The sequence below is a fragment of the Olea europaea genome, chromosome 18 (genome assembly GCF_002742605.1).
Source record: "Olea europaea var. sylvestris chromosome 18, O_europaea_v1, whole genome shotgun sequence".
Lineage (NCBI taxonomy): Eukaryota > Viridiplantae > Streptophyta > Magnoliopsida > Lamiales > Oleaceae > Olea > Olea europaea.
In genome coordinates, this window is record NC_036254.1 from 3,957,177 (window position 1) to 3,970,703 (window position 13,527).

General features: G+C 35.8%; 1 protein-coding gene across 1 annotated transcript; it reads right to left on the reverse strand.

The window, feature by feature from the left end:
* Nucleotides 1–3,097: 3,097 nt before the first annotated feature.
* Nucleotides 3,098–4,726, reverse strand: LOC111367203 (probable WRKY transcription factor 7). The gene is made up of 4 exons (XM_022987958.1): nucleotides 4,627–4,726; nucleotides 3,805–4,520; nucleotides 3,576–3,701; nucleotides 3,098–3,492 (listed from the first exon to the last, which is right to left on the reverse strand). The coding sequence occupies exons 2-4, from the start codon at nucleotides 4,512–4,514 to the stop codon at nucleotides 3,333–3,335; spliced, it is 996 nt and encodes a 331-aa protein (XP_022843726.1). The 5' UTR covers nucleotides 4,515–4,520; nucleotides 4,627–4,726; the 3' UTR covers nucleotides 3,098–3,332.
* Nucleotides 4,727–13,527: the final 8,801 nt, after the last annotated feature.

Consider the following 13,527-nt stretch of genomic DNA (forward strand, 5'->3'; position numbering starts at 1 on the left):
AAAATTTATGCATAACCCAAAATGGATCTATATAGTATACAATTATTGCTATATAATCTTTTTTTTATTAGTACCTTCCAATAAATTTTAAGTCAACGATGTAATACCACCATATTTATTTAAATCATTAATCAATTGATTCTTAGTTCTAATAATAATAATAATAATCAAAGGTATCACTACGAAAAGTGTTTTTACTCATCCCTTTGTACCTTGATTGAAGATATTTCTTCACAAACGTTGTAAAATATTCATTTCCACTATGCTCAATGGCAACTCCATACTGGCAATGAACTTCACCATTCCTTCACGAGTTCTTTCCTCCAAGTTTATCCATGTACTTAGTGTTGAAGAACCACTATAAGAAGAAAGAGTACCAAAGGCTAGTTGTGATTGAGATTGACAAACAGGTCAATGTTTGATGGTACATTTGGCATAATGATGGTTGAGGTGGTAGTATCAATACCATTTCATCGTGTTAATCGCGTTTGACAATATTTACACACTACTTGACATTTTGCAATTTTGTCCTGAAATCAATTTAAAGTTTTTCCAACACTTGCAAATTATTTTTTTACCCTTTTGCTTCTCTCTTGTATCGAGAATTTGTAAATTGGCTTTGTCGACATCTTCATCTATGTCATCCAAATCAATTGAATTAGTACTTCCATGTGCATCGTCAACGTCCATTCCCAACAAATTCTCAGGGATTGGGACATCATTGAGACCGACAAATTCATTGAAAATTTGAGATTATGGCCTCATATGTAATTGGTCACCAAACAAGCCCTCAACGAAATCACAAGGATCCAATTATATTATGTAATAAAATATAGAATGTAAATTGTAATATAGAGAATAAAGATGAGTATAAATTGGATAGTGTAGAGAATGAAGGTATGTGTATGTATGTAATATAATTGTAAAGAGTAGAAGAATTGTGAAATAATTGAATAATGAAGGAATTATTGTACAATGTAGAGAGAGTAGAGACTATTGAATTTGTTGTGAATAAAATGGCGAAGTTTTGAGGTATTTATAAAAGCAAAAGTAAAAATAAAAAAATTCAAAGATCGTTGTCAAAGTTTGTGACCCTTTTTTAAAGGCAAGCCACGAGCCTTGCTTGTGGATAGCTTAAACGAGCTTGGCTCATGGGCTTGTTTAGGAGCCAAGCTTGCCAAATTGGCTGGCTAGTACCCCTGGCTCATGCTTGTTTCGATAAGCTTTGATTCATCCCAAAACGAGTTTGAGCTGTTCATGGGCCAAGCTTTTTCAAGTTGAGTCGACGAGCTGACAAGCTACTTGGGTCGACTGCCACCACTACCTCAAAACCCTAAATCTACGTTAGCAATTACACGACATTGTATTAGCACGTCTTTTACAGTGTATACTGCACAAAACTTCCTTGAACCCCGAATTCTTAGCTCGAAAAATGGTGATTACCCACTCATCACCTATGAAGCTTAACATAGTACATCAGATGACCCAACCTGACTGACCACGAAATGATAATTATTTTTCACCTTCTGCAGTTGAAAGGAGTTCCAAACGAGCTCATCTAAAATTTAAAAAAAAAGGGCGGGGGGGGGGGGGGGGGGGGGGGGGGGGGTAGGAGACCGTTGTGCAAATGTCTAGAAAATTGGGGCAGGTGGAACGCGGGAAAAAGAAGGTAATAGCTTATATTAGATGGGTATGTATCGTATTCCACGTAAATTTGATGATAATTTATGATAACTATACATTTATAAATGGCTTATAAATAAAAATAGTAAAAAAATCATAGTGAGTCTTGTGATAAATAATAATTATATGACATGAAAAAGAGAGAAAAAAATTATAATAACCGAATTTCTTCACTTTCCATATCTCATGTCATCTGTCCATTATGTGCACAATATAAGATACAATCATTATTTATTCATTAAAATGAAAAATATGATCATTATTCATCACATCAAGCCATTATATTTGACATTCTATTTCTTGTGTGGAGTCTGTAATGACTATATTTTATTCTTATTTTTATATTAATGTGTATAAAATGGGATCTAAATATATGATTGAAATAAATATTTAATTTATAAATTTTATATTGTAAATCGCACACAGGTAGTCCAATCTATACTTCCTCTCAACCCCGTCAAATTATGATAGCTATCGATGACCAATAGACCTACTATAGTCCACGTACACTCTGCATGTTGACGTTTAGCAAAGGCAAAACCAAAGAAACTAGACTTGGAATAATAATCACGTGGGCCCCCCTGTGAACCTTTTCCCACCTGCATTCTTTGACTTGGCAAATCTTCTTCTTCATTTTCCAATTTTCCATCCTTGTGGGGTTCAAGTCCTTTCACACCATTTCTTGAATGTCCTCCAACTAATTGGCCACAATCCAAGAGATAATTCCAAAACAACCAATTTTGGTATTGAAATTGACATATTTATATGAGTAATGTTATTTAATCCTACTAAAATTAAAACTTCAATTTAAAGTTAATTGAGCATTAATTGATAAATACAATTAAATAATTTATTTAATTTTACTTTCCATTTAACCTGTTATTTAATATCACCTAAACTACTATTACAATCTCAATGGGAGTATATAAAATTCCTCTTTTCATATAGTAGACTAGATGATATTTAACCCGTTTGTTTCTCATTATTTGTCCATTAAAATGAAAAATATGATCGTTATCCATCACATTAAACCACCATATTTCATTTTATATCTCTTATGTAGGACCCGTAACGATTATATATTTTTTCTCCTTCTTACATTAATAAGGCTCAAACGGGAACTTAATAATATTAATAAAAATAGGGGTCACGCCCATCTAATTCGAGTAAATTAGCCGTCCCAACTGCCAACTTCTCCTTTATTTCTTGGTCAACCGTCCAAAACACGACACTGACCATTTCATCATGACTTTTGACAAAGTTGTTTTCTTTCTTGATTTTATTATTTAAATTTGCAATTTAATAAGAAAAGAGAAGGAAATGATAAAGTGAAAATTAATTAATTAATACAAAGAATCATACACAATTTCTATAGTGCGACAAACAGTCATGCCATTGATTACCACATAGTTCATAGACTCGAAGAGATTTTAAAATTCGTTGCAATCAATTGTTAATCGCCACAAATACATTTTTGAGTAAATTTCACATAGATAGATTTAGAGAGAGAGAAAGAAGGATCCATTGTTCCTTCTACCACGAAAATAAACTAAACCCAGTAAATCCCCTTCGAGATATTGAACTGATGACGCATAAACAAAGCAGATAATTAGTTTCTAATGCTAGATTATGCACTAATTACAGAAAAATTAAGAAGACTCTAAAATCATACTACTTGTTTCTGCAACTGAGATGCTATGATTATGCTCGCCTTCATATGTCACTATAAGCATTTTTGGATCGTCCAAAGCTCTCTCGACATGTTTACGCGCTGGACATCCCCTCACACTGCTGCACTTGTAGTAACCCCTGAAAGCAGTTTAATCACCTTTTTTAAATGCTTAACAAATTACCCTATTTGTTCATAATTAATCTGATTAATTGATTTTTACCTGGGATGGGGAGAACCTTTGATGGGTTTTTGTCCGTATTTTCTCCATGAGTAATCATCTGGTGGGATGTCTGATAGCTTCATGCTTATGGCTGGAACCCTAATCACCCTTTTCTGCCTTAGCTTTCTGTTTATGGTAATCGTTAGAATCACAAGAAGCTTAGATAAGGACGTTTCTTCGTTTCTAACGTGAAGAAAAGAAATGGGTTAGAGTGTAATTAATTAATTACCTTCTCTTGGAACAGTGGCAGCGACAGGAGGAGGAACTGCACTTGCCGGAGAGGCCATTTTCTGATGAACTGCATCGCCTTTTAAAGGAAGAAGAAGACAGAGGAGGCTTTCCGGCAGAAGAAAGATTGGAAATCGGAAACGCTGAGGAAGAGGAAAGCTGCTTGCTATCTGTATCGCCAGTCAAAGACGAAATAAACGAGTTTGCACGAGAAATCACCGGCGAGTAAGAAAAACTAATGGTCTTTGACCCAAACTCTTTCATATTTTCTTTCACAATCGGGATCCCAACTTGGTGATGATTATAAGGATAGTCTAAAGCTGGGACTTGTTGAATAGGAGTTGGACAGTAAATCTTATTGTCAACAGATTCTTCTCTCAACGGAGGATCCGAAATCGGAGGTAAAGATGGAGAAGAAGGAAGAGAGGAAACAACAGGGGCTCTTCTAAAACGAGCATGGCCAGTTCTGGTTCGACCCAGAAGAGAAATAGCTTTTCTGAATTTGTTTACTGCCACATCCGTCACAGCCACGTATTCTCTCTCCATTTCCATGCCTACCTTTTCTTCGGATGAATGATTATGCTTATTTTGAGATGAAAATAATCTAATAAGCTTCTCAACACTCTGAAGGCCAGAAGCAGCTTCTTGCACAGCGTTTTGTTCTGATTTTGAAACAAAGTTTGTCTGGTTCATAATGAGCTCCACAGCCATGGCTGACTGGAGAATAATGTGCAGGGAAAGTGTTTGATAAATGGTCAAAATGATGCCATATGCGAGGTTAAAGGAGATAAAGTAAGTAAATAATACATAATAGATGACTGACCTGTCACTTTAAAATCTAAAACCTGCCTCCGTCAAATTTAGGTGCGAATGAGATCGGACGACGCATAGATCAGAACGGGGGCCGTATTCTCGAGTTTTGTGTAAAATAATATTTTATGATGCGGAAAATGCTGACTATAGTCTTCCACTTTAATTTTATAATATTTTCATTACATAATTTGATTAAAAACTTAGTCAAGATCAACAATTAGGGGTGTTTGAGCCACATTATTTTGATAATAATGTATTGATAAAAAATATATAGTTAAAAATAAAAAAATTGATTTACGTGTAATATTATTTTATTGAAGAATGTGTAGTTGAAATAATATCAAATTACTGTTTAAGAATGTATTTTTTAAATAATGTGGCTCAAACATGTCCTAATTTAATCATATATTTTATAAGATTTACATTTTTCAAGTATGTATTTAATCAATTTTATCAAAATTTTCTAAAAAACTGATTTTAATTTCTACTAAATAGAAACTTAAAGTACTATAAAGTGATGATTTAAGCATCCTCTTTAAATAAATAAAAATAAAAGAGTAATTAATAACCAGAGGAAGGGTTGGAGCAGCTTGGTGATGTAATAATCATGGAGGAGGGTCCCTTTGGGGAAGGAGTAAAAGCCATGTGGGAACCTGGGAACCAACAAGGGCACAACCTGCGATTTACCTCCACTAGTCACTGAGGGGCCGGGGGCTAGAGGTCCAGGATTTAGTTCGGCTAAGCTGGGACACCTGGGTTATCAAAAAAAAAAAAAATAATAAAATAAAATAAAATAAAATAAAAGAGTAATTACAATGAAAAATATTTCAATAATACGAACGATTTTCACTAAAATAATTAAAATATTTATGACGATTTCAGTAGATATCTTTCAACTAGAATCTCTCTCTTTTCTGATCCACTGTCAATTAAAAAAATATTAATTGATAAATTCATTTGAAAACAAGGTCGCGTGATTTTTTAAATTGGATATATCAAGTTTGACCATTGAAATTGATATTCTAACACTACTGATATGATATAGCATTACTGTAATTGTATCTAGAGAATGATATATCTTTGGAATACTGTTTTCCTATAAAATATAGTTGATCTAGTAGCTGTTTTATAAGACTTGTATTTTATTTTGTTAGGTATCATAGTTTTGTTTATGTTTATAAATTATTTATAAACACCAATATCACATTTCATTTACACATTTTATGAAATTACGAGTACTATGAATATTCATCACTTATTTTTATTTATTTAAAATTTTTAACTATTTATAAAAACTTTCCAAACACATGTAATTAATTCATGTCATTTTTATTAAAATATACTTTCAAGTTTATATATATTTATTGAAAGATTTAAATGTTATTGAATTTTAACCCTTTCTCTATATTTAATATTTAAACATTATTCAAGAAAGCGTTAAAAAATTCAGTCATTGTTTGAGCTCCATTCTTTAAAAAAACGCATTTATAAATAGTATTTTGACATCATTTTAATCATATATTTTTCAATAAAATAATATTACATGTAAATTCAAAAATTTTCCTTATTTTTTAATTCAACATTTTCCATTAATACACTATTTAAAATACACTTTTTTTCTAAAATGTGGCTCAAACAAGGGTTCAATATATATTTTATTACTTCATTTTTTGAAGTTATATCATATATAAAACTCATTTTTCTAACGCATTTGATACCCACAATATATTGCGCATAACAATTGTAAATAAAATTTTTATACTTCTTTCCCAAACAAAGAAAAAATGGAAAAAGGCAAAAGAGAACTTTAATAAATAATTAATTATTTACAACAAATCTGTACTCCACGCTATTGTTATTTGTACTTTGGGTTTGAAATGGTGCGTGGAAAAATTGATCTTTATGATTTAACGCGGGCCCCAGTTCAGAGGGAATTGGTCAGTGGACAGGTCAAAGAGGTCCCCCGTTTGGTTTGGAGGATATGTTGTTTTTTCACTTTTTTGTCTCTATTCATAATTTCCTTCGACCTACGGTCTCGCTATCCATATTTCATAGGCCCACGATTTTTGTTTGACAAATGTATTTAAAGTGGATATTCAATTCCCTTAAAAATTGAAATACACAGATTTTCTTATAAGCACGTTCAAACAAATAAGCGTATCTTCTTTCACGAGGAGAATATATTGAGCATTTTTGTTAAACTTATAAGTACCTTGTAAGTCTGCCAAACATGAATGCGCAATTGAATAAGTTGTATTACAATTTATGTGTACATTGTATCTCAAGTAAAAATTAATGTTGATCTCGATTTTTGTAAGGATGACGTGGCCAATAGATAAACGCTCCACGCATATATTCTCCTACGTACAAATGTACAATAATACGTCGTTAGTCACTAGTGACCTTCTTCGGTGATGGGTGAGGCAATTGCGAGTGCCTTAACGGTCAAGTCAATTAACAGTAAAGAAAACATGATGGAACACAAAATACAAGACACTAGAGTTGTCTTACCTATAAAATGACACTAAATGTGAGTATATATAGGGAAAGAGGTATATTTGGAACCATTTGATAGGGGGCACGCGGCCTCATTTGTTGTACAAAGAATAATGCTATTTGCAGTCACTCACTGCGGTAGTTGTGTTACGTGACATACACATGGCAGGTGGTTATTTGATGGATTAATAAATACAAAAACTATCATATTAATGCATCAAATAATCACCTGCCATGTGTATGCCACGTAGGGCGATTACTGCAGTGAGCGACTAAGAATAGCATTACTCTTGTACAAAACGCATTCTTCTTAGATGTCAATTAATCAGCCTTCAGGTGGGCAGGTATTTAATTCCCCTTGACAAGTAGATTCTTAACTTGATTCTTTGGTGCTTATTGCACAAACGTCAAGTCGATCAATTGTATAAAAAATTTATTTTAGATAGATATTTGTATAGAAGATCTTTTGATTGGAGAGACGAGACGATCAAACTACCTAATCATAGGAGCATGATATTATCTTCGCAGTAGGTGTTGTCCACTTTATACAAATTCGGCGCACGTCATCTCGACACATATAACTTCGGCGCCTCGATCGAGTAGCGGTCATATGTATGGACCACTTTGCCTCGGCACTCCAACAGGAATGATGGTACTTTGGTAATAATGACAATTGTGATGTGTGGGATATCGTGGAGTGCAAACTTAATTGATTTGCTCAGCTTAACTGCTTCGTTGGCAATGATCTGAAACTTCTTCATAAGAGGCGTAACGAGTAACAAATGTGTTATTTTTAATGTGAACATACCTATATTCATGCGAGAACGTGTATTAAAAACATTTGACAGGTTTAGATGTAGGAAATTGAATAAACTCGACTACAGGATGGTAAATATTCACATGTATTTATCTTTCTTAGTTAATCCCCCCGTCTGGCACTCATTATTTCTAATGTGAACATGCCTATATTCTTGTGAGAACGTGTATTAAAAACATTTGACAAGTTTAGATGCAGGAAGTTGAAGAAACTCGAGTACAGGATGGTAAATATTCACACGTATTTATATTTCTTAGCTAAGCTCTTGTTTGGCCCTCATTATTTCATATTATAATTTTTCTATCTTATTTTCAACCATGAAATTTTTCTTAAAATAATATTATACATAGATAAAAAAATTCATTCTTTTTTAACCACATATTTTTTTAAAAATATTATTTAAGAAATTATAATACCAAATAATGGGCCAAACGCGGGCTAACTTAACAGATACCATCATTCCTTTAACAGTGGCAGCTGTATGAAATTTTGATATATTCTTTGCTTAAACGGCACGGGAATTGGATGAGAAAATCTTGATAAGCCATGACTTTGTGCAAATTCCGACCGCAAGTCAACAAAGTAACGTAATGAACTTGCTTTATCAACTTCATTGGCTTTGCAAATGAGAATTGTCCAAAAGCTGTTGTTCAATGTCAAGGAAGTCAATTTTCTTGTAGGTTTTGTCTTCGATATTTCATTTATTCTAAGAGGAATCATAGATTCTAAACTCTAAAAACATATTTAATTTGAAAAACGTAAAATGTTTGAAGAAAAAAAAATTGTTTCAATCATGACTATATTGAAAATTAACGAAACATAGTCTGATTGTACAAAGGTGGTTCTAACATATTTTATGCCTAGAACTGAATGGTTCAGACTATGAGCCCATGTTTGGTGTGGATAAAAGGTTTTAATCTAAATCAAAATCAACAATTAATTTCAAGCATATATTTCATGAAATTCATAACTTTTCAATCAAATATTTCGTTAATTTTAAAAAATTTACTAAAAAATGTGATTTTAATCCCTATCAAACGAGAGATTATTTATTTTCTTTTTAATGATCAAATGATAAAATTGAATCGGGGTGATCATTATGTTGACGGCTCATTGTCACCAAGTTATATTCAGCTCTGTCTATGCCAACCAATTAAAACCCTTTAAACAGAATACTTTACTGGCCCAAGTATCCATACCCGGCCAGACACAATTGATGTGACCAAGTTGCCACCAAGCTAGGCGAAAATAGTCGCCCGTTCTAATTTTAGACCACTACTTCTATGTAATCTACATGTTCAAACTTCAACACACGAATTTGTCTTGAAGTCGTGTAAAAATTAATCAAATATTTTTATATTTTATTGCAAGTCAGTTCTTCCCTTCTAGGTGAATTACACTTTCAAGCAGGCACATAGAGCCACATTGTCGCCTTCCTGTTACTTAAGCCCCATCACTTCGATGAGAGCCTCGGCTGAACTCCTTAGGGCCTCGGTGGTGCCTCGACTGGCCTCATCGGAGCCTCGACTTTGGGGCCCAATTCTAATGGGCCTTGTCCGAGTCCAATAAGATGGTCCAATATAAAGTGGTAATTTATAGGCGTAACAGTAGTCCCCCAAGTCCGAGTCGTATTATTTATGTGCGGGTCGGACTTGAAATATAAACTGTCAATTAGGCGAGGTCTAACAGATTGCCTCAGAAAGATGGGTAGCTCCAATAAGCGAGTACTTACGAACTGTCTCGAAAATATGCATCGATCTCGAATAGGCAAGGACTTACGAATTGCCTCGAGAAATATGAGTTGCTCCAATAAGTGAGGACTTACGAACTATCTCAGAAGATATATTGCATTTTTTTTTTTTGGGAATTTCGGCAGCATCTCCTCTTTAAAATAGACTAAACCAATTCTGTAATACAATACAATATATCCACAGCACATATACCAAATAAATCTGGGGTCCATTTGCCCCTTCAAATGCTCATAACTATAAGGTGTGACATATCATGTTTCTCCAAGATATGTGCAGAGGGTCTGTCATGTATTATAATAAATCATGTGCTCCCACAACTCAGTGTATTAGTAATACTATAGTGAAGCAAGTAACATGATATTGACAATAAAATGAAAATGATGATAACACGACATACGTACTGGCTGTGATGAAAATAATGTATGACATGCTAGTAGTGATATGGCATTCAAGATTGGAAGCAATAATGTGATGCGTATGCTAGCAGTAATATGTAGTCTCCCCAGGTCCGAGTCGTATTATTTATATACGAGTCGGACTTGAAATGTAAGCTACTGTGATAAAGTTGATGTAGAGACGATGCTCTGGATGTAGTAGCAGAGGCGAAGCTCTGAACTGAATAAAAGTAGTTGTACTGATATTGAAGCATACCGATGTATATCAGCCGTTGACTTTTTAAGATTAGCTGTGTATGGTTGCTGCTGCGGTTGTAGGTTCAACTGTCTCTACTGAAGCGCTGACTCATAGGACGACGTGTGGGAGATGTTGAAGCTTGTGAAGCTAAAGGTCGAGACACATCTTCGACTGAGGTGCTGAAGCTTCAATGCTGCTTGAGGAAGGAGCTTATCTGTCACCTGTGCGTTGAACCACAGGGGACGACATGTTGGGAGACGACTATAGCTTTGTAAAGTTTTGGAGGGAACGCAGCCACCGAGGCGATAACCCACAGGGGGTTTCGCTTCAGGTGCGTCTAAACTTTATAAAGCTAAGTGAGGAGCTCATCTCCCATCGATACACTGACCCACAGGGGACGACGCGTTGGGAGATGGCTAAAGCTTTGTAAAGCTTATGAGAGAATGCAACGACCGAGGTGATGACCCACAGGGGACCCCGCGTCAGGTGCGTCTAATCTTTGTAAAGTTGAGGACATCTGGTAGAGCAAGGGATAGACGTCCCGTGAGTAACTCGAACTATCGGAGCCATAAGCAGCCTCAGAATGTAGAGGACTTAGAACTCTGCTCGACAATAGTGAAGCGAGGAGAACACATCTCACGAAGCAGGATGAACATCTGGTGAACTGTCGAACTATCGGAGTCTTATAAGCTAGCCTCAGATAGACGAGGGCTTAAAACTAAGCTTGACGATAGCGAAGCGAGGAAAAGACATCTTGCGAATTCAGGGATGAACATCTGGCGCACTGTCGAACTGTCGAAGTCTTATAAGCTGGCCTCAGATAGACGAGGGCTTAAAGCTAAGCTCGGCAATAGTGAAGCGAGGAAAAGACATCTCGCGAAGCCAGGGATGAACATCTGGTGAACTGTCGAACTATCGCGGTCTTATAAGCTGGCCTCGGATAGTCGAGGGCTTAAAGCTAAGCTCGGCGATAGCGAAGCGAGGAAAAGACATCTTGCGAAGCCAGGGATGAACACCTGGCGAACTGTCGAACTATCAGAGTCTTATAACCTGGCATCAGATAGACGATGGCTTAAAGCTAAGCTCGACAATAGCGAGGCGGGGAATGAGCATCCCGCGAAGCCAGGAATAAACATCTAGCGAGACGGGGAATAAACATCCCGCGAATAAGGCCAGGAAAGGCTCCTTTTACAAAGGCAAACACGTCTGGCGATTTGCCTCTTCCCTTTTTCAATGAACAAGGACTCCGAATTGTAGCCTCTTCAGAATAATGGAGTAATGGCAACCTCCATATTTTTATCTTCCATTTTTATGGTCCGAAGAAGATAGCTCGAGTGAACAAATTGAAATGGTGGACTGATGACCATGAGTTTGAAGTCCTCTTCTTCTAGTCTTTTTATTTTTAATTCTCCAAGTCAAGTATTTTTGCCCTTTTCCCATGTGATTTGGAATAATTGGCAGGCCAAAATGGAGGCAAGAAAGAACACCTAGCCAATAATAGGACAAAATGAGGCTAGAGTAATGAAACTTTAATTCCTAACCATAAGGTCAACCTCTTCAGAATACTAGAAAAACCCGATGCCTTGGCTGAAAGTGAATTTGCATGCTCGCATAATCTGTACTCCAGCACTTATGATGGGCTAATCAACAGTGAGCACATTTGAGATAATAGGGAAGACAATGCATGAGAACTTACTGCAAATGACACTCTCCAAGCCTCCAAAGTGAACAAGATTTTACTGAAAATGAAGCCGAGGAGGATGGCAGGCTCTCATTCAAAGGAGGCGATACTGTGTCGAACTGAAGAAATACAGTGTCGATTTGCAGCTGATTAAGAAGAAGTCGAAGTACCCCATCAGGCTAGATGGAGAAGCTGAAGTGGAATGAGAAGGTTGAAGTGGGTGGAAGAACCGAAGTCTATTTTTGTTATAATTAAGGCAAACCCGCTAAAATGGAATGTTGAAGCGAGGCCAAAGTGAGAGGAATCGAGGTGGTAGAACTGCAGAACTGGGAAGCTGAAGTGGGAGGCCAAAGCAAGAACCGAAGCGGGTGGAACCAAAGTCATCCTTCCACGGTTATTCTAGCAAATTGGATGTCCAAATGATTCCAGTAGCCGAAGTGGAAGAACTAAATTGGAAGGGCTAAAGTGAAAGGATGAAGTGGGCGGAGCTGCCGAAATCTGCCTCCCATGGTGATTTCAGCTAACCCACGTTTCCAGCAAGCCCAAATGTTCCAATGTAATTAAAAGAGTTATGGGCCAAGAGAAAATACATTTTTGAGCCCAATAATAGAATGGAATATTTAATAACCTCCAGCAAGGTCACTGTGAATCAAATATATCTAGAGAATTCAATTGTAAAAGTGGGAGATTAATTTAATATGAGCCTATTACCTAGGCTGGCAAAAAGTCTGCAAGACTTGTTGAAATGGGCTACCCACCTACACACTACCACTTGTCGTGTGTCCATCAACATAAATGTTTGTATAATGGATAAAAAAGAATACCTACGTATCGTCGGCCGCTGGAGTTTTTCTTGTACCAATAGCGGTTGTGTGGTTTTTTGCGAAACCCATTTCCATGGCAGTGGAGAGGATGGTTTTGGTGTTGAAATTAGTAGTATGGATTGTTGTAGCAATGGTTATGACTTTATTGTTGCTTGGGAAATCCATAGTTCCGAACCACTTCGAGCTAGCAGTTCCTTAACTTCAATTGGCGTCTGGCTTCTTCTAAGAATGTGTGTAAATATTTTCAGCAATAAGGGACATAAAAGGCACATTTTGAACAAGTCCACTGGTGAATCTTTTCTTCAAATAATCCCAGTAGTCATTGTTATAGTCGGAGAGTTCCTTTTTCAAAGAGTTTTTCACGCCTCCGTTTGTCCTTGCAGTAGCTATATTCTTTTTCTTTTTTGACTAGCTGTGTTTGCTTCTTCTGGGTGGAGAACACTACTTGGAAAATTCCATTTTTCATGTCGAAACTTTCCTTTTTTCAAGGAAAGTTTTCAAAAATGGTTTGGCAGCCATTTTTCTTCTTTTTCATAACCATTTTCATGGCCAGAATATTATAAAAAAAACTTCTTTTTTCAAGGAGATTTTTGTATTTCAGTCAATAGCTATCTTCCATCATTTTTCTTCATTTCTTCGTTGCTGTCTTCGCCTTTTTCGGAAAATAATTCCATTTTTTCGGTGGCTTTTTATATGTGGTATAACATGG

What these genes read in the sequence shown, in the direction of transcription:
- LOC111367203 (XM_022987958.1), bottom strand. Translation starts at nt 4,514, where the DNA reads ATGGCTGTGGAGCTCATTATGAACCAGACAAACTTTGTTTCAAAATCA. An exon ending in TGCCACTGTTCCAAGAGAAG is followed by an intron (nt 3,702 to 3,804) that starts GTAATTAATTAA and finishes TACCATAAACAG; the next exon opens with AAAGCTAAGGCAGAAAAGGG. An exon ending in AAAGGTTCTCCCCATCCCAG is followed by an intron (nt 3,493 to 3,575) that starts GTAAAAATCAAT and finishes AACTGCTTTCAG; the next exon opens with GGGTTACTACAAGTGCAGCA.